The 20,517-nt window shown below is 43.8% G+C and overlaps 2 protein-coding genes across 2 annotated transcripts; one reads left to right on the top strand and one right to left on the bottom strand.

Moving 5' to 3' along the window:
• Positions 1 to 533: 533 nt before the first annotated feature.
• PDE12 (phosphodiesterase 12) lies at positions 534 to 5,269 on the top strand. The gene is made up of 3 exons (XM_005485568.4): positions 534 to 1,864; positions 2,896 to 2,974; positions 3,669 to 5,269. Exons 1-3 carry the CDS (start codon positions 617 to 619, stop codon positions 4,109 to 4,111), a joined length of 1,770 nt encoding a protein of 589 aa, XP_005485625.3. The 5' UTR covers positions 534 to 616; the 3' UTR covers positions 4,112 to 5,269.
• A 4,156-nt stretch (positions 5,270 to 9,425) lies between these two features.
• ARF4 (ARF GTPase 4) lies at positions 9,426 to 19,780 on the bottom strand. Its single transcript, XM_005485449.4, has 6 exons — positions 19,464 to 19,780; positions 13,443 to 13,523; positions 12,888 to 12,997; positions 11,852 to 11,923; positions 11,225 to 11,350; positions 9,426 to 10,379 (listed from the first exon to the last, which is right to left on the bottom strand). The coding sequence occupies exons 1-6, from the start codon at positions 19,528 to 19,530 to the stop codon at positions 10,293 to 10,295; spliced, it is 543 nt and encodes a 180-aa protein (XP_005485506.1). The 5' UTR covers positions 19,531 to 19,780; the 3' UTR covers positions 9,426 to 10,292.
• Positions 19,781 to 20,517: the final 737 nt, after the last annotated feature.

Here is a 20,517-nt window from a genome sequence, read left to right as displayed (position 1 = left end):
GGCAAAAGAGGCTTTAAGATCCTAATTTTGTGTCTGTGTAGGCAGAGCTCCACACGCAGTCGGGGGGGGGGAGAATTTTATGTCTATTTCCCGAAGTTCTGGACACCTTCCTGGCGTGGCTCTCACTGCCAGGGACTATTCAACGTAGGTCTCAACCCAGACATGAAATGTTTCCTCACGAACAGAACACAAATCCAAACTTTTGACGTTAAAGGATTTATCCACAGGCAATTAGCATCGGGGCGTTATGAGGGAGACCCGCCCACGCCTCGAACGTCTGTTGGCCAGGAAGCTGCGCCGAGCAGAGGGGGTTTTGCTGCTGAAGGAGCAGAACCCGCTGGTACTCCGGCCGGCCAGACTCACGCCGTGCCGGCGGGTTAACGGCGGGGCGCGGGCTGAGGGCACGGGAGCGACGGCGCGGGGCACGGGGCAGCGGCAGGGGGCGCTGCCTCACTGCCGACGCCGCGAGCCCGCCCCTTGCCCCGTGCGCTGACGGCAGCCCCGCCCGTTGCCCCTCCCCCGTCGCGCGCGGTGACGGCAGCGACAGCCTGGCCTCGCCCCGCCCCGCTCGGCGGTTCCGGCCGCGCCCCGCGGAAGCCGCAGCGGCGCCGGGTCCATGTGGCATCGGCTCCGCTCCGCCCTCCGGAGCCTCCGCGGCTCCCCCGCCGCACCCCCGCACGGCGGTGGTGGCCGCCCGCCCGCCGCCATGGAGCGCGCCGTGGTGCGCTGCGTGCCATCCGAGCCCAAGCTGAGCCTGCGGTTCGTGCTGCCCGACGGCAGTGCTCGGCACATGCAGCGCGACCAGGAGGAGCCGCTGGGGCGGGCGCTGGCGCGCATCGCCACCAACGCCGCTAAGGGCCAAGGCAAGGCGGGCAAGAAGAGCAAGAAGGCGCGGGCGGAGGGCGGCGCGGAGGGCGAGGCGGCGGTGCCGGCAGTGCCGGCCGTGCGGCTGTTCTCCCGCGACGGCGCCGCGGTGGCGGAGGAGGTGCCGAACGCGGCTGCCTGGCAGGACGGCGCCGTGCTGCACATCGGGGACGCGCGGTACCGCGTGGAGCGCAACCCGCCCGCGCTCACCGAGCTCCGCCTGCCGCGCTCGCTCCTCGCCGGCTTCCCCGTGTGCCCCAAGGTGAGCGCCGAGTTCGCCGCTCCGCAGCACTGCCTGTTCCGCTGGTTCCGCGAGCAGCGCCCCGCGGACGGCGGGGAGGCGGCTGGGGAGGCCTGGGTGGAGACGGCGGCGGCCGAGCGCGTGTTCACGCCGTCCAACGCGCTGGTGGGGCTGCGGCTGAAGCTGCGCTGCACGCCCGGGGACGGGGAGCAGCGCTACGGCCCGGCCCTCGAGGTGGAAAGCAGCGGCCCCGTGGAGGCCGGGCCCGGCGCCTGCACCTTCGACGCCCGGCACCTCTACACTAAGAAGGTTTGCGGCCACGGCTCCGTCCGCGCCGTCTCCTACAACATCCTGGCCGACACTTACGCGCAGACGGAGTTCTCCCGCACCGTGCTCTACCCCTACTGCGCTCCCTACGCCCTGGAGATCGACTACCGCCAGAACCTGCTCAAGAAGGAGCTGGCGGGCTACAGCGCCGATCTCATCTGCTTGCAAGAGGTGGATAAATCTGTCTTCGTGGACAGCTTGGCCCCGGCGCTGGATGCTTTTGGACTGGAGGGGCTGTTCAAGATCAAGGAGAAGCAGCACGAGGGCCTCGCCACTTTCTATCGCAGGGACAAGTTCAGCCTCCTCAGCCAGCACGACATCGCTTTCAGCGAAGCCCTGCTCTCAGAGCCGCTGCACAAGGAGCTGTGTGAGCAGCTGGCCAAGTACCCCCTGGTGCAGGAGAAGGTGCTGCAGAGATCCTCTGTGCTGCAGGTACCAGCTTGGACATGCCGCCTTCTCTTTTCCTTGTTTTCCCCCCCTTTCTTCTCCTCCCACTCTCTCCAGATGCAGCAGGACCAGCATTCTAGAGCCTCAGGCAGTAGAATGGAGATGAGGGATTAAGAGTTTGAAACATGTAACTTTGTTCTCTGTTAGCTGGGGTAATGAATAGAGGAAAAGATCAGCTTAGGAACAAAAATAAAACATTGAGATGTTACTGAACTGCATATATGGAATTACCCAAATTTGATAAAAAAAGGCAATATTATTTTGCTTTAGAATGAAGACAGCTGTTGAGATTCTGGGCCAGGTAGTGATTCCTGGCTGGTGGTATTGGCAGCCAGTGTTTCATTACTTACTCTTATATGTCAGAATGTACTTTATAAAACTTAGATCTTATAAATCAATTTTAAGTTAGTTGAGTATGCTTTATAATGCCTCTTTAGCAAGTGACAGGAGGGAGACAAACAAGGCTGGACAGGTGTGTGAGCTTCCTGATGCCAGAGGCTCTTCCCACAGAGCGGTGTGCAAGTACAAGTGTGTAAGATAAAAGGCTGTGTCAAGAACTGCAAAAACACCAGTAGAAGTTTCCTGCGCATGGACTGAGTAGGACTAATGGGATTTCTTTGATAATTGAAATCACCTCCAAATTTTATTCAGTGTAACAATTATAGAATGCTACATTTGATTGCTGAAAATGGAGATTTAGCTCCAGTTCTGTTGCAGAGAGTGAATACAAATTTATTCAGAATAGGACAGCCTGAACTATATCTTATGGAAAAATATGGCCAAAATGGACACAGTCAAAAGAATGTTTGTTAAATGATATAGTGGTAATATTTTGGCTGATACCCAGACCTTACATAGAAGACTATTGAACAGTACAGCTCCTAAATTGAGTTTATTGGTTATAAGCATCAGATTCTTTGAACTGGATTGCCACAGAGGCATAAGCTAACTAGTGCATTTTAAAATATATAACCTCTCTATTTAAGACTTAACAAACACTGTTTTCTCTCTTAAAGGTTTCAGTTCTTCAGTCTACAACTGATCCTGCCAGGAAACTTTGTGTAGCAAATACCCACCTATACTGGCACCCCAAAGGTAATTTTGGTACATTCCTGCATGTAGGGTAGCTGGGTTTGGAAAGGTTTTTGCTCTACCTTGGGAGAATAGATTTCCCACCATTCTTTTGCAGCTATAGCCTTTTCTTCTGGAACTGAGGGTTTCCTGCCTCACTTCTTATCTAGATGAAAGCATGCCAGACTCCTAGGTCTGTTTATATATTTATTTTTTAGTGTGCCTAGGAGTCAGTAGAATCCAGCTGAAAGCAAGGCAAGTCACACAATTCACCCAAAAAGCAGCCTATAAAATAGAGAGAACTTTGTGTGTGCTTATGGTTTCCCAGTCCTGTTGAACGTGGAGCTCTCCCAGAGTACTGCCAGGAGGGGCAACCAGATTGGGCTCCAGAAGCTGTTAGGGGAGATTCTTCTTCTGCTCAGTTAGTTTTCTTTTGGTTCTGTACCTTTTTGGGAATATTATTAGGATGGTTGCCATGAAATGGAAAATTTCTGTATATGGGTGTTAAAGCTTCAGAGATCATGCATGGGTGAGTTTAAGTTGAAATTGTTACTCAAAAACTTTCATAGTCACAAACTTTAAAGGCTTCTTAATTCATGAAAACTATTCTAAAATTCAGGATTGCAGTTTCAGAGCTATATGTGCTTAAATGAGCAATCCAGTGAGCACCTCCAGTGCTGTTCTGCATTATTTGAAATAATACTTTTTATGTCCTTAGGTGGGAACATCCGTCTGATCCAGGTTGCTGTGGCCATGTCTCACATCCAGCACGTAGCCTGTGACTTGTACCCCAGGATCCCAGTCATATTCTGTGGAGATTTTAATAGCACACCCTCCTCAGGAGCCTACAGTTTTATCAGCAGTGGTGGCATTGCTGAAGATCATGAAGACTGGGTCTCAAATGGGGAGGAAGAAAGGTGCAGTATGACTCTAAGCCATCCTTTCAAACTGCTAAGTGCTTGTGGAGAACCTGCTTACACAAACTATGTTGGTGGCTTTCATGGATGTCTGGACTACATTTTCATTGACAGAAACGCTCTAGAGGTGGAACAAGTTATTCCATTGCCAAGTCATGAAGAAATAACAACCCACCAGGCTTTGCCAAGTGTTTCACATCCTTCTGATCATATAGCACTTATATGTGACTTGAAGTGGAAATAGAGTAGCTCTGGCATGGTGCTTTTGGGGGTTTTTAAACAAGAAATTTAATCTAATGTACTGCTGGGCAACTGAGGTTAGACCCTGACTTGTATGCTACTAAAAGGAAGGCCAAAATGATTAATGAAGAGTTCATTTGTTTAATGGCTCTACTGAGTATTGTCACACTATTCAGAATGTTTGCATGACAATTTCCCCCTTTTTTACATGCTAATGGGAAAAATACATTGAAGACAGGGTTTTGAAAATTGGATTATCATATACCTTTTTAGTGGCGTTTTTAAAGAATTAAAAATTATTTTGTTTAAAAAAAGGAATTTAATGTGATTTGTAAGACAGTCTACAAATTGAACCCTGTTTAATTCAGAAATGAACACAGAACCAAAACTTATATGGATTTAGTTGACTCCACTTTGATTAATATAATGGTAATTTAAGTTCATAAATTGTCTTGTTCACTTACCATTACTATGGCACAACTTCTAGTAAGTTGCATGAACAATGTACTTGTACCTACCAACTTCTGAAATGATGTTCTTAATTATCAGTGAGTAGACCTTGTCAAAAATCAACCATGTTAAATTCAAGGCTATAATTGATTTGGAAGCAAATTGTCTGCCCACATAACATGGGTAATGAGGATAATGTTAACACCTTGTGAAATTGGACTACATGAAGAAACAAGCATCTACTTTGAACGTATGTTCCTTCTGGTTTGAGTCATCAGCAATAAAAGATACTGGAGTTTAGGACAAGCAGCTTTGGATGGGAGGGAGCTTTTTATCAGTATCATCTGTTTTCAGATGGGGAGGGATACAGAACAATGTGGTGCATTAGTTATCTGTGCCTAAATCTTTACAAAGAAACACAAGTGACTTGCAAAACTTTATCACAATGGTTATATTTTGTTTTTCTCTTGCATACAAAGACAACCTGAATTTGTAGTGTTTTTACATGCATTTTTTCTTTCAAGGAATAGCCTAGTTTGCCCTATTTTGTCAGATGCAGGGAAGTGTATCCATACCTTCACAGAATGTGTTGGAGTGGGTTCAGTCATTTAACAAGCTTCTTGCCCTGCATCATTCATCCATGGGAAACAAAAAGCATTTGGAAACCATTCACTTCCTTTTTCACCTAATAAAACTCCCTTTATCAATTGTCTGTCACTGTTGTCAGTTTGGGTTTTTTCCTAGTTACTGGTGTCTTCCATGGCAAAACAAATCTGCCTGGGTTGATGTGCACTCTCTCTTGCACAGCTGCTCACCTCCCCTACATTCTGGTGCTCTGCAGCTGGGATTCACTCAGCTGTTTAAACACTACTCAAACCAGGAAGTCACTTTCAGGTGAGATATTTCTGAGGATTGCTGGTGCTGTGTCTTGCCATAGTAATTGCTATGCTGTGAAGGGTGATGGAAGTGAGATTGTATAACTTGGGCCAACTGAGCTCCCCCTGTAACTCAACAGAACATTCTTGTCCTTACCAGCCATTACAACTGGGTTACTTTGTTTTTTCCTAACCGAAAACATTAAAACTTGTAACTTGTCGCTGGAACCAGAAGATGGAGCTGCTCAGAGGACAGACTTGCCTGGTGCTCTGCCTCCCTTCCCAGAAACAGCAGCTCCCTCCTGCTTGCTCTGCTGGCACTTGGGCTGCTGCCTCTGCCTCCCTGCAGCCCAGGGAGAGGGAGTGCAAAGGGAAGCTGCACTGGAAGCAAGTGGTGAGGGCAAACACGGCACTGGAACAGGCCCTTGCACATGGCAGATAATCCTGTACTATGTTTAGGAGATATTCAGTCCTGTGAGCTGATGCTGGGGAATCTCCAGACCCAGTATCCTCCAGTTAGGAAACTGCAGCAGCAGGGGCTGACTGCCAATAGCAGCAATCTGTTAGGAACCTGCCACATGTCAAGAATGGGAATGCAGCACCAGGGTCTAGATTAGGAAAGGCACAGTGCAACAAACCTGAGTTTTTTGGGGTAAAAAAACCTTTAGGTATCCCTTTGGCCCAGAGCCCCCAAGCTGTATTTACATCTGTGTAAGGTAACAGATGGTGCTTCCTACTGCACTTACGTTGATTTTTAACTCCCATTTTGGCTCTCCCTGCACCACTGGACCTTGCCCAGCAATCAATTCTTCCTCTCTAAATCACATCCAGATCCCACATTTGTACAAGTCCCATCCAACTTGTCTGCATTTTATTTCATAAACCTAAACTCACCTGTACTTGTTCCTCATCCAGCAATTGGAAAGTTCCATGCCCTTCACAACAAAAAACTGGGTATGATTTTCTTTGCATCTCTGTAAATGTGGATGGGATTTGTTGGTTTTGTTACTCTACTTTCCCAGACCTCCTGTCAAGGAAAAAGGAAAATCTATTTGCCTCCTATTTGAATTTCCCATCTCTGATTCCTTAAAGAGAGACAGTGCTGCCTCCTGCCTGGCTGTTGTCTCAGGAGGGAGAAGTTTCTTCCACAGTAGCTCCTGCTGTGGACAAACTCATCACTCACAAGAACATTACACAACTAAGGGCACTCAAAACACTGACCTCCTGAAGGGAGCACACTTGGCTCATTTTAGGCTCTGGATATTGTGAAATGTTTACCTGTGTATTTGATACGTACAAAATCAACCAAGTTCTGCCAGATCCTTCAGACTGGTCTGGCAGCTTGAAACTCCTATTGTTCTTTCCCCTGACCATATCTGTTCCAGACAAAGAGGTCTCTTATCCTCCTGTGACAGTACCTGAATTCTTGCACAACTCTTGTATCATTGCTATTTTTGAAAAGTATAATTCAAGCATTAAATAAAGCACTTATATGTATCATGATGAAGCAAGCAAGAATGCCAAATATGATTAAGAGAAGGATAAAGAAAATGGTATGAAAAAACCAAGGGGAAAAATAGCCAGTGTGCTAAGGCATCAGAGCTTTCAACATGTCAAATTAATTGTGTGGTTGCCTTGTTTCTCATATTCTTGGCATAGAAAGAAAATTGCTTCAAGTCTTCCAACTCCTACCTAGTAAGAGGAAAGGCCTTAAACATTTCTGTTTTGGCAGCTCAGCTTTATTCACAAATCCAATGGCAGCATATGAAATGTAGTTTCTTAAGTCTCCATTCTTAATAAGGGTGGGAAAGGCATACTGGACAAGGTGATGTGCAAAGTTTCACAGTATTATACTCAAACTGCCTTTGTCCAGACCTTTATAGAAGGATTTCTAAGACAATAACTGGGCTCTGAATTTTCTTTACTGGCAAACCCCAAACCAATGTTTTAAACAACCTGAGCTATTCTTGCAAGCAATTAAAAAATTAAAATCATACATGTACTTAATATTTGAGAAATAAATTGTGTCACCATGGTCAAATAAAAGAAAATCCACTCTTTATGCAGTATTTTGTTCTTATAGTTAAGCTGACCATCTGACACACTGAAATAAAGCTTCCTGTACACAAATATTATTTGTCTAATTCCCCAGTGCAGCAGAACTTACCCATTTGTTTAAATATAGAAGGTAATGTATACAGAGACATTTCAGCTACTGGAACTCAGAATTTCCTGTCACTACAGAGAATGAGGAACACATTTCTAGGAGTCTCATGCCTGCTCAAGATTTTGAACTTCAGGGACAGCAGCTCAGTTCAGGCACTTGACTTCTGATAGGGAAATGACAAACCACGTTAGTATCTAAACTCCTAAGAGACACGAAAACATGGAGTGCTCAGGGGAATTTCATCTTCCTCTGAAGAACAGGGCTGTACTGTTCATTGTTACTGATACCCAACATTGTCTTCCTGCCTTTCAGTGCAAGCTGTAGCCTTAACTGTCATGCAGACTCCACCACTCTTAAATGAGGCTCAAGATCTTCATTACTGACTTTGAGAAATTATTCATTTTATAGCAGAGTTACACCTACTGATACAAAAATCCAAGCATGATGACTCAGAAATATGAACTTTGTATACCCATGCTGCAACTGAAAAGAATAGTGGTTCAACAGAGCTTTCCTAAACCTGAATACTTGCTTATTTAAATAATTAAATCTCTACCAAGCAAAATGTTTCCTTCATGGTAATAGGCCTAATTTAAGTATCCACAGTTTCATTTAAAGAGTACCTCTAACTGTGTAACAAGCATTGTTTATTTTAACCTACTGGGACTACAAAAACCAGTTTGTATTAGAGACAAGCTGTCTCTTCTGAACAAGGTGTACCTTTTAAGGTTTAATTCAAGGAACTGCATTGCTAGAAATGTGCACACCAACAGCTACTGATCAAATGCATGGGTATATCAGCTTTGGTTAATAAGTAATCAGCAATTCATTAAAGGTGCAGGCAAAACCCTTCTCACCTTACACTGTCTCCTGGGTTTCCATTACACATTGAAGACATTTAAGGACTCCATTCAAAGCCTCTGGGATGCTCCCTGCTTACCTGTGCTCACAGTAACAGCCCCTCCTAAGAACTTAAACCTCACTTAGAGCAGAAGCTGCCCAGGAAGGTGTTCTGAACCAAAACTAGCTTGAATTTACCAGACCTTGTCACTGGCATTTCTTGTAGCAAGGGTAACCAGACCTGGGTGGAAAATGAGAAGCACTTAGCCTGAAACTGCAACACAATCATGCTTTGGGTTCCTAAAGACATCCAATCAATAGGACAGCACATTTTAGTGGGAAGGTTGAGCCATATTTGCTTCTATATAGCAGACAGGCAACAGTAAAATAGATTCTAAACTACCCATCAGTAGCAGCCTCAAAACAAATTAATTTATGCCTTTTGAACTACAAAGGTGTAAGGGGACAGAAATATGAAATCAGCCAGCACAGTTGTGTAGAGATGATTTTTGGGGGTTGATTATCAGCATTATTATAATATTTGCTATATCTCTGTAAAAACACTCAGGTTACCTTCCCAGCTAGCCACCAACAGAACGTGTGACTCTGCTGGGACCCATGTAGGTTTTGACATGTAGATAAAACTATGAAACAGACATGCATGCTTTTCAGGCAGTTCAAATTTGTTTTATTACAATTTTTTAACTGTTAGTATTTTCATATCTGGACATCTTGAAAAGAATTTTAGATTTACAACTTCAAAAGACATTACAGAATTATGTAAGCCCCAATGACAGCTACTCTACTGCACTGTATACAACTTGGTTGCCTCCCTTCCATGTCCCACTCTACACAGCTCCAAACAAGTGAAAATTTGAGACTGGTGTCCATATATAAGCTGCAGGAAAGCTCAGTATATGGAGAAAGAATAAATGATAATTTGTATTCAACTATTTCAGGAATCAAGAAGAGAATACACAGAACTATACATTTTATCATTTTATTAGGAATAATTCCAAGTGGGTTATGAAGAAACGAATCCATTGAGTTTGATGAATTTTCCAAAATTTCCTTATGAAGATATGTTCACCAACAAACAGTAAAACTTCAGCAGAACTATTATACACTGGGCAAAAATAGTCAGGCTGATACCAAAAAGCAACATGCAACATAAAAAAAAGATACAATATAAAGGAAGACAATCTGCTGAATATTAAAAACAACCTCAACATGAGCTCTTCGCAACCAGCACAGAACTATTCTACCCATCAAATCCAATTCACACAAAGGCAAGTTGGGCTGACAGAACCCAAGGATCAATAAAATGTTCCTCAGTGCAGTAGATTGGTATAGTGTTTTAGAGCATTTCCTTGGCTTGGAACAAGCAGAATTAGGAAATCTTTTTGGCAAGGGAGAGAAATAAATACATACGGAATGCTACATTTTTAAATCAGCAGACTGTCTGAGGAATGAAACAGGGCATCAGTAAACTAAGAGTAGCAGGGAGAAAAAAAATTAAAACATTAATTTATTGGGGCTCAAAGAGTATTCAAAACAGATCTTAAAGATGTCACAATAACTATATTCAGGCATTTAGGCTAACAAGGGGAATAAAATCAGAAGATACACTTTTTCCAAGTTAAGGAGATTTTTACCCAAGCATATTGCTACCTTTGCAACATGTAGCTCGGTAAACAATAAATTGGCAACGAAACAAGTTGAAACGCTGTAATATCCTGCCCAAATATCAGTTCCAGATACTGTAATAACCAAGATGCAAACTAATTTTGTTGTAACAAGCCTAGACCACTTATATCAAACATGTCCCTGGTGAAAGAGTCATCCAGTTGGAATTAGCGTTTTGAGAGTTCATTTGACAGCCAGTCAAGTCCCTCATACAGACCAGTTCCTTGCGTAGCACAGGTAGCCTGGACATACCACTGTTAATGTAGAACACAAAAATTCCATTTAAATACTGACAAAATGCAAGCTAAGTTATGACAGTGTGACACTCTTTAGTGCTCTTAGAATTGTGTGTGTTATACCAGTGGTTTGTGCTGTAAGTGGAATCAAGACTGAACAAATGGTATTTTAAAAATTTTTGAGAAGTACATGCAGTGTAGAGGAGGTTCAGACATTATCTGGAAATTCAAGTGCTGGCCTAGTAAAGGCTACAACATAGCTTAAGGCATCAAGAAACAAACACAGAACTTGTTTTTGGTTTACATGCTGAAAACTACTTCTTGTCTCTGAAAGACTGCTCTTTGGGAAGTGAACATGGAGTTATCTACATGAATAGACCTCTGAAACAGCTTCTATGGTCAGGACCTTAGTGTGCCAACACAGACAGATTACAAAAGGTGGGATGGTTCATGGGAAGCAAACCTGTGCCTCTAAAACTTGAGCAGATGAAATCTAATATTCTGGAAGCTATGTAATTTCCTCCTGGAGGTGGGAATGCAGAATGCATTTGTTCTCCCAGGGTACTGAGAAAACAGGAAATCCCATCACATACTTTGTGAAATGCTGGATGTCTGCATTTCAAGGACAGACTGGAGTGTTTGTATGTTTTCAGAAAAAGGTGAGAATGAACACATTGGATTATACTTCTAAATCACTTATTTTGAACAAGGACCTGAATTATGCATTATGAAGTTTAACAGTAGGTGTGTGCATCTTTCTACAGAAAGAAGTGAAAACTACCCTTTCCCTTAGAGGAACTTTACATTTCTGATAAATAATAGAGGGAGCAAAGAGCTGAGCAGTGAGGAAGCCGAGCACTTACAGTTCTGTTACGCAGAGACTGAAGGCCTAGTTTGTCTGTCATTTCACTGATTGCCATGGCATTGGGCAGGTCCTGCTTGTTGGCGAACAGGAGCAGCACTGCATCTCGCAGCTCATCCTCCTGAAGCTAACACAAAAACAGGCATGTTATTCAATTGCCTCAGTTAAATACGTCTGTTACTTCAACAAACACTAAAAAAATCTAAATACTGATTTAAGGGTTGTAAACATTTTCATTCTTACTCCTGAAGTCACTAATAAGAATTGAGTGAAATTCAACTAGTATACAACAGAACTCCTGCAATTAAGGAAGTCACCTTTCAATTTAAAAAGTTTAAATTTATGGGCATCTTGTTGATGAAATATCCTCTAGCATCAATCTGTTTTTCCAAAACTCTTTTCCTGCTGCATTCCTATCAAGGTTTCATGAATGAAAGGTTCAGACACATTACTGGCTCTCTCTACAACTCGGTGCACTGTGTGACCCAGAATTAAAACCTCAATACAATACACACTGTACAGACTCCCTAACACTGTAAAATCCAAAATCTCTTAGGGAACCTGACAAACATTCAAAAATAGAACAAATCAGTCTAACAATTATACCTCAGAAGATATTGATATTTACCATTTTCTGCAGCTCTTCTGCTGCTTCCTGGATTCTCTCTCTGTCATTGCTGTCTACCACAAAAATGAGGCCCTATACAAAGTCAAGCAGATTTGAAAAAAAAAAAGTAAATGTGCAGCACTATTCTTAAAACACCAAAATACTCATATTGAATATTGTGATTGCTTACCTAAGAAAGGGGACAAATTTAACAGAAATTTATCTTTAAACAATGCATGATGTGTATCTGAACAATTACCTATGTCTCAACTTCAAAATAAAGTTAGGGGAAAAAATGCAGCAAAATCACATAAACTAACTCTTCCCCCTCCCCTTTCACTCACTGTATTGAAAATCACAAGTGCTTCACCATCTCATATTTACCTGAAAAAGCCCACACCCTTTGAAGTAATGCCTGAATTTGTTTTAAAAAGTTGGTATCAAACAGTACTTCTAATGGCATCGCTGTTATTCAAGTGCTCTTACACAATTTACTCTTAACCTTGCAGCTGAAAACCTTGCTTTTATCATTCCCTTCAAGGAAAGAGAAGTATCTTCTAGGAGTATTTAGTAACAGGACAGTAATAAGGAACTGAAAATAAATATTGCTCTATTCACAACAGTGTGGTGGTGCAAGGTCCCTTTTGTCAATCCAGACCTCTATATTTTTCTGCACCAATCATCTGCATCGTGCTGCACACAAACATCATGGAAACAATTCTACATTAAACACAAAAAAACCCCAAACAAGCACACTGCAGAAGTTTTCTGATACTATTAAGCAACTTACCTCACTACCTGTCAACCAAAGGTATCACATTCATGTCCCAAAAACTGACAATAGTCACCTCATTGTGAAGCTAGCACTTATCAACTGGGAACAAGATCTTTTACCATATTTTAGAGGCTCAGCTTACTAAAAACACTCACTTAGCATGGTAAAAGCTGTATATTTTAAGAGTTCCTCGCAACAAACCAGTTGCAACTTTCCATATGTACTCTACAAAACACAATGAGGTTTTACAAAGTAGGTCTTTAACTACTGCCATACTCTTACCTGTGTGTTTTGGAAATAATGCCTCCAAAGAGGTCTAATTTTATCTTGACCACCAACATCCCAGACTGTGAAACAAATGTTTTTATATTCTACTGTCTCCACATTAAAACCTAAAAATGAAGGAGGTCAGTAATTAGAAATAGTTCATTCTAGTGTTAAAACATAATTCTAACCATGTTGCACTTTTCCCAAATATGTATAAAATGGCTTATCAATACTGAACTGATAAATCAAGAAGAAAATTGATTGAAGGGGGAAAAACATGAATCACTGAAATCCAAGTGGCTGAGCAAATCCCTCAGCCAAACTGTGAGACTCATGGTGTCTGGGGGAAGTGGTGCCATTGATCTGTTCCTGTCCTCCTGGGCACTGCTGCTGCCCATGGTCAGCAGCTGGATTCTGGCCTGGATGTCTCTCTGCTCCGACACAGTTACGGCACTACCACACAGTCATCTTCGTCTTGATTCTTATTCTACTACAAAGACAGCAAATCCCTGCACTCTTCAGAGGCCTGTCAGGTTTAAAATAACAAGATATAAAAACTGGTGATCTTACCAATAGTGGGAATTGTGGTGACAATTTCTCCTAGTTTCAGTTTATAAAGAATGGTTGTCTTACCAGCAGCGTCCAAACCAACTAGAAGGAAGAGAAAAATTGCTTTAGTTCACAAACTGAACTACAACCTGCTAATTTCAAAGCTTGTCATTTTACACGCATAGTATTAGGAGGTTTTTACTGAGAACAGCTTTTTAAACACTGTTAACTCATTTCTGAGAAACCACAGTATAGTTTTCCCCATCTCCTCTACCCAGGGCTGAGAGAGAACAAGTCATGAAGAAAACAAGCTCAATAAGATGCCTCCATTCACAACCTACAGGCTCACAAGTTTTAAGTAATCTTCCTTAGTATTTGTGTTTATTAAGCTTTATCATTCACATTGAGAGTTTCTTCTGTGTAAATCAGGGAGACTGTAAAAGCCTGGCAGCAAACTACAAGCAGCACAATTTCCAATTGATCACACATTTGTTACTTCACTAAGCTGGGGAAGGCCTGCCCTACTCAGCCTCCTCAAAGCTCAGCTTCACAGGCACTCCTGCACAACCCAAGCTGGCACTGCACACACAGACACTTCTAGTCCCTTATTCCAGCCTCTCCTCCCTTTGCTAAAACATTTCTGTAGCACTGAAAAAACCACAAACATCAGGCAGCTCTCATCATCCCTCCACATACACCAAAGGGCTGTAGGTGCTCATCAGAACATCATTTCCATACAGTGAGATCCACTAGGATGCTTCCATTAGGAGTCTCCTCCTAATGACTGTTGGTCATTACAGAAGACCTTCTGCACTTAAATTTGCTGTTCTGTTTCTAAAACAAAACCTGAGCTTGCTGTTTCTCAATGTAAGCTATGTGCTAAATATGGGACACTTCAGAAATAAAATAAAACTAAGCCTAAAAGACATTTTTTTAGACATATCACCAACACTGCAAGCATACACTGTCATTTTCTAAAACTGTTTGTGAAACTGCTTATTGTTAAGCATTTTGGAACACATAAATGTAACTCAAAATAGAATTCTTTAATTTAGAACGCAATACCGAACACACAAGCACCTCCATAAACAGCAGGTACTAAACACCACAGCACAAAATGTCTCTTTTGTCAGTAACATTTGCCCAAGCAAAAATACCTCCCATCAGAAGAGTTAATTAATGCTTTTGCAAGAAACCAAATGCTATCCTCATTTTATAAGGATAACACACATTCTTAAGCATTCTGATTCAACTTCCTACTCTGTAACTGCAATGTACTGAGCTTTAAGTGGTTTGGTGACTTGACTATTAATAACACAACTGTTTCCTCAGCATCACAAAAAAAGGGGGATTCAAAATTACCTGCTCATTCAGAATGAAACCAAACTCTGGAAAACCTCCTTTTTCTCAAGATACAAACTGCTGTTGCAGCAAGCTAATTTAAAAAACCTTATCTATAAGTGTCCTATATTCTAATTGTGTGCATAAGATTAAATGTGCCAATGCAGCTTCTTTGGTAATCTCACTGCACGTTAAAAAAAAAAAGTTGTTTTAATTCTCAGTGTCATGACAGCACAAAAGAAAGGGTGTGGGGTGGAAATCTACCATCAAAACCAAAGTTTCTTGACTCTAAACTTGCTCCAAATGAAATGTAAAGGGTTTGAGTTTGCTATTGTTTAAGTGTTGGTTTCCTTCAAAACCACACACAAACACGAACAAAAAAACTCACAGTGCAGCAGAAATTACACAAGAACTTGCAAGCCATGAAACTTGTAAATGCCACAATTTTCCCCACACCAGTTAAGTGTCAGGTCACCTCACAAAACCCTCTAAGCTGACTTCAGAACCCTCAAATACTGCAGCTATGCTGAAAACCAATGTTTATAACAGCACAGTGCTTGAAGCCCAACAGCCTTTTCATAAAGCTCCACCTCAAGTAAGCACTTGTAGGACATGTAGACCTTCTAAAGTACATATAATGCCTGAACAGGATATGGAAGGGGTTTTTTCCAGTAAATTAATAATAAGATAATTTAGTCAACCAATTAGAGTTACAATTGCTACTCAAAATTCTCCTCTTATTGCTTCCCACCAAAAAAATTACTGTTATTAATATAATAAACACTGACAAGATCTGTTAAAATCACCAATGTAAGAAAGATGCAACTGTCTACACAAACTGGGGGAGTGTATTTGAGGTTTACACGAACAGCACAGATATAGACAAAGAAAAAAGCTAATCTCATCCAAAGAATGTACACAGGCTATCAAGATCCATTTGAAGACATGAGTCAGAGTTCAGAAATTAGAAACTAGTAGAGAATTTTAAAGCACTTGCCATATTATGAAAATATTGCCCCAGTTAGCCACTCTAGCCTGGTGCACCTCGGTGGTGCTGGCAGGAGGCTGCAGGGCCTGTGCAAGCACAAAGCCCAGACTCTGCTGAAATCCACTCTTGGTTAAGCTGCTGGACTTTGCACCGAGGCAGGCTGAGTTACAGGGTATGGGGACGTCTTTTCTTCTGCTGACTTCACACTTGAGGCAGAAGCTTAACTGAGGGAAGGACCTTACACAAATCCCCATGACCCTATTTGCAAAACTCTTCTCTTCTGACCAAACTGCAAATGTTATGAAGCCTAAAGAAGCAAGTCATAAAAAGCATAGACTCCATTCATATTTCTTATTCCAATCTGTAATTTAAAAAAAATTCAGAGCATTAAATCACATTTAATCTTCTGGTGGGAAGTGTAACTACTGCTTTTAGTAATCCAAGAATAAACAGGTTTACATTTGCACTGGAACACTAAATGTAAACCTATGAGCTACTGCCACAACATAAACTCCACCAAGATTAAAAGTCACATCGTAAATCCCCAAACAAAGTAAATTCCCAATTCTACATCTTCACTGACTCTACTGCCTGACTGACCATTGTCAAGACCAAAGTGTAAGAGACTCAATGAGGGGTTAAGCAATTGTACTGCAAAGCACCGAGATTACAATGAAGTACAATGGGAAATGCAGATCTGTACTTGCAACCATTCACCTAAAACTGAATCAAACACCCTCTTCCTCTAGCTGGAGAAAAAATATCTACAGTGCTTTCAGGTGCTGCTAAAATCACTGTGGTTCTAAGCCCTTTACTCCTCTTAAAGAGTGTTTTATTCTCAGTCAGTTGTTTTTCTAAATCTCAAGCTTCTAGTTCACTTGTCCCTGGGTAAATCATCCCTGATCACATCACATCCTTCATTAACCAACTTCCTGCTCTGAGCACTGGTGGCTGAATATCAAGCTGCCTCTCTTATCACAGCACAAAACTTCATAAAAACTACAGAAAGCCAACAGCATGCAAACCACCATTGTCTAAAACAACAACTGCCCAAATAAAAACCAGCTAAATTATTATCATCAGATTGTTCCAAAGAATCTGCCACTTTCCACCCCATGTATTTAATAATTACCTTTGTATTTGAAGCTCCTGAGCAGTCACTCTATCAGTTAACACTTGCACAGCTACACCCAGACACAGAACACTAAATTATGATACTGAAAGGTGCACAATGAATGGGTGTCTTTTTTCCAAGGACAAAGAACCACTGGAGAAGAGTTTCACAGACAGGTACATGGAGGGTCAGGACTCAGTGTTTCTACTCCTGATGTCCCAGCTGCTGAATCTGACTTTCAGACATTCAGCCCTATCCCACAGTCCTTTCTTTTCCCTCATGTTATGCCTATTTATAAAGAAAATACATGAATCTTCTTTTCATACATTTTTTTCAAATAGTAACTTAATATTTTAGAAAAATACTTACTTATACTAGTATACTTTAAAAAACCCCAACGTTTCAGTAACAGTATAACATTAAATATCCATATCATAAACAGAATTTGAGAACATAAAAAATAAGTGAGTGCTGTTGGTAATGGTCCCTGATGAGAAATACTCAAATTCTGCAGAACTCAATAACAAAGTCTGTGTTAGGAGCTAAATTAATTCTAATTAATCTTCAAGTCTGCAGAGAAGAAGAAAGCTGTGAAAAGGAAGTTATAAATTAATTGTCTGTTGGTATCAACTCACACAACATTTTTCCCCTAAGTACTTTACCCCATGAAGTTATTTCTTATTTGGTGTTCTACATATGGAAACTTAAATGTTTGGCCTTGTAGAGCCCCATTTTCAAACCATACACTGAACATTATAACCTTAAGGAAAAGTTTTAATTCTATCCCAGTACTCATTCAGACATCTCTCCTCAAAGTGCTGATAGATGATGTAGAATGCTATGAAGAGATCAGTTTTAGTGTTACAGTTATACACAAATTAGGTCATGTTCAGTGTAACATTCTGCTTCTAAACATCCAGTTTATGTCCTATAACAGACTCTCACCACAACATACCCCAAGTTCTACTCTCCCATACCACCTAACAAACACAGTGCTGTCCTGTGTCCTGATCCAGCCCTGCATTTTGAGGCCTGAAAATAAATTTTTTTAATAAATACAAAAATAAATTCATTTGAACCAACTGCTAGAAAATGCACCTTCCAAAGCCATCTCTAACCTAAATTCAACCTGATTTCCTACCAATGAAGAGCCTTGCAAACAGTTTAGATCTGCATGACATCACTTTCCTGTTTTCAGTACTTTGCAAAAAGTAACAGAACTACAAATACCACAGACTCTGTCTCATCCTGCATCCTACAGTGAAGCTCACTTGGAGACTTGAGTTCATTCATTAAGTCATATGAAGAGTCTGGCTCTTAGGGAGACAACCAAATCACCTCCTTGAAACCAACACATGTACTAAGTTGTCTTGAAGACTAAAACGACTCAGATTATTTTGAAATGGATGAGAGTCTCTAATTTCAAACAGTTAAGATACAATAAAAATTACTGGGTATGCAATAACAAACTTCATCATCACAAAATATATGGAGAACTTGAAAGATTATAATTTTTAAAAGCTGCACTACTGTGTCTGCTGTGCATATCCAGGCAGCACTAAGGATGGGTGTGTGCCAGGAAGTTTCACAGTTAGGGCCCACTCTCCTTGCTGGCTACATCCAAATGAGCACTTTACTCAGTTCCTTAGGACAAGCTACTTCAGTCAACGATCATGAACCAAATTTCATTCAATTTGGTAACAGAATCTGAGAAAAATTAGAGGCTAATAACTGTTTGTACATAAAGCTTACAGGGGTGGGTAGGTGGGTGGAAGGAGGCAGGGAAGAACTCGAAGCGGAGGAGGAAATACCAATGCAGTATGTGCTGGCTTTGACCTTTTGAACTATAATCTGAAAGTGAGAATCTTCAAGAGCCACTGGCTTCACCTCCTACACAGTCCATATCAAGAGAACAGATAATTTCAAAATAAATGGATATTAAAATTAAATTATTATGGGGGCAGACAGTAAAACTAAGGAAGCACTGCAAGAGCTGCTTAGAGGGTTTTATCGGTTTGTACACGAGGCACAAAACTAATGCCCACGGAGGCTGTACCGAAACGCCCTTTCACGAGAGCCAGGATACAGCACTACAGCTCCCTACAGCTGCCGAAAATCGGCCATTATACGGCAGTCCTCACGCCCCTGTGCTGCACACACCAGGCTTTGTCACATCCAGCCCGCGGAGCCGCAGTGCCGGCCAGGAGGGCACGGCCGGGCCGCGGGGCTCGCTGGGCGCCCGGCCCGGGGACAGCGGCCCTGCCCGGCCGCAATCCCAGCTTTGTTCCAGCTGCGGGAACGGGGCTCGGCCTCGCCGGGACCGGCGGGACCGGGGAGCGGCGGGCGAGGCAGGGAGGGGAACGGGCACACGGCGGGGGGAAAGGAAGGGCAAATACAGCCCGATGCTCACCCCCTCCGCTCTCCCAGCGCACCCCCCCCAGCCCATGGGACGGACAGAGCGCGGTGTCCGCGCCCCGCAGTCCCGGACAGGGCGATTCCCCCGCCGTGACCCGCAGCCCGTCCCGCGGCCTCCCCTCCCCCCTCGGGCGGGACTCGGCTGCGCGGCCCCAGCCGGCCCGGGCTCTGCGCTGGCCCTCACCCATAAGGATGCGCATCTGCTTCTTGCCGAAGAGGCGCGAGAAAAGCGAGGAGATGGTGAGGCCCATGGCGGCTCCGGCGGCGCTGGGCGGCGGCGGGGGAGCGCTGAGGGAAGGCGGGCAGGAGGGAGCGCGGCCCGGCCGGTGTACGCGCACGGATCTCTCCGCGCGCGAGGCGAGCCCGGCAGCGGCGGCGGGTGCTCTGTGACCGGGGACCTCGCTCGGTCTCTGCCACGTCACGCTCGCCGCGGCCGCCCCGGCTCCAACGCGGACACGATCACGTCACGCTCGCCACATCCCCCGGCCGCGGCACCGCCCTCCGCCACACGGCCGCGGCGCGGCAGGGACCACGGCTCCCGGCATGCGCCGCGCAGCTCTGCGCCTCGCGCTCATTTGCCATCGCCGCGAGGCACCACGGGGGATGTAGGCGGGCGCGCCCGCCGGCCGCGCGCAGCTTCCGGGTCGCGCGGAGCACGCCGGTTGCGGCGGCCCCGCCCTGGCCGGGGGACAGGTGGCAGCCCCGGTAACGCTCCGCTCGCCGCCGCCGGGCGGGGACGGCCACAGGGTCCGCTCCCAGCACACAGGGACAGACTGGTGAAACCGATCCTCAGAGACGCTCCAAAAGCACCCCAATAGCGACAAGGTCATTTAATGAAGAAAAAATCAAAACCACCCCCCCCCCCTTCCCCCCCAAACCTCTAGAAACCCAAACTGAAACAAACGGCTATTATTAATTGTACATATACATACATACAGCGCCACCACTACAGCAATTATTAGGCAGCCCGGGCCCAGCAGGACCCGCCCTGACCCCCCCCACAGGCCCCGAGCTGCAGGACGGGGGTGGCACCGAAGCACTCTCGGTTCACGGGCACGGAGCGCCAGACACGGGCACGTAAGAGCAGAGTAAAACCGAGCCAGGCCAGGGGCAACGTTCTGCGAACAGAAGGGATTGACTTAGCCTTTACTAAAGAAAAACATCCTTAATGATCTCTATTACGATTGTTCTGAACCAGATCCTAACATCTGGCTACTAAGCCAGATAATTGAGCTGTT

This window comes from Zonotrichia albicollis, chromosome 12, assembly GCF_047830755.1.
Source record: "Zonotrichia albicollis isolate bZonAlb1 chromosome 12, bZonAlb1.hap1, whole genome shotgun sequence".
Classification (NCBI taxonomy): Eukaryota; Metazoa; Chordata; class Aves; order Passeriformes; family Passerellidae; genus Zonotrichia; species Zonotrichia albicollis.
The sequence above is the reverse complement of the archived record's forward strand: the minus strand, read 5'-3'. Positions and strand labels throughout refer to the sequence as shown.

Excerpts from the sequence above, each read along its gene's own strand:
- PDE12 (XM_005485568.4), top strand. The coding sequence starts at position 617 with ATGTGGCATCGGCTCCGCTCCGCCCTCCGGAGCCTCCGCGGCTCCCCC. Across the intron at positions 1,865-2,895 it reads AGAGATCCTCTGTGCTGCAG|GTTTCAGTTCTTCAGTCTAC; the intron begins GTACCAGCTTGG and ends TCTCTCTTAAAG. Across the intron at positions 2,975-3,668 it reads CCTATACTGGCACCCCAAAG|GTGGGAACATCCGTCTGATC; the intron begins GTAATTTTGGTA and ends TTATGTCCTTAG.
- ARF4 (XM_005485449.4), bottom strand. The coding sequence starts at position 19,530 with ATGGGCCTCACCATCTCCTCGCTTTTCTCGCGCCTCTTCGGCAAGAAG. Across the intron at positions 13,524-19,463 it reads GCAGATGCGCATCCTTATGG|TTGGTTTGGACGCTGCTGGT; the intron begins GTGAGGGCCAGC and ends TCTTCCTTCTAG. Across the intron at positions 11,924-12,887 it reads ATTATTTCCAAAACACACAG|GGCCTCATTTTTGTGGTAGA; the intron begins GTAAGAGTATGG and ends GACTTTGTATAG.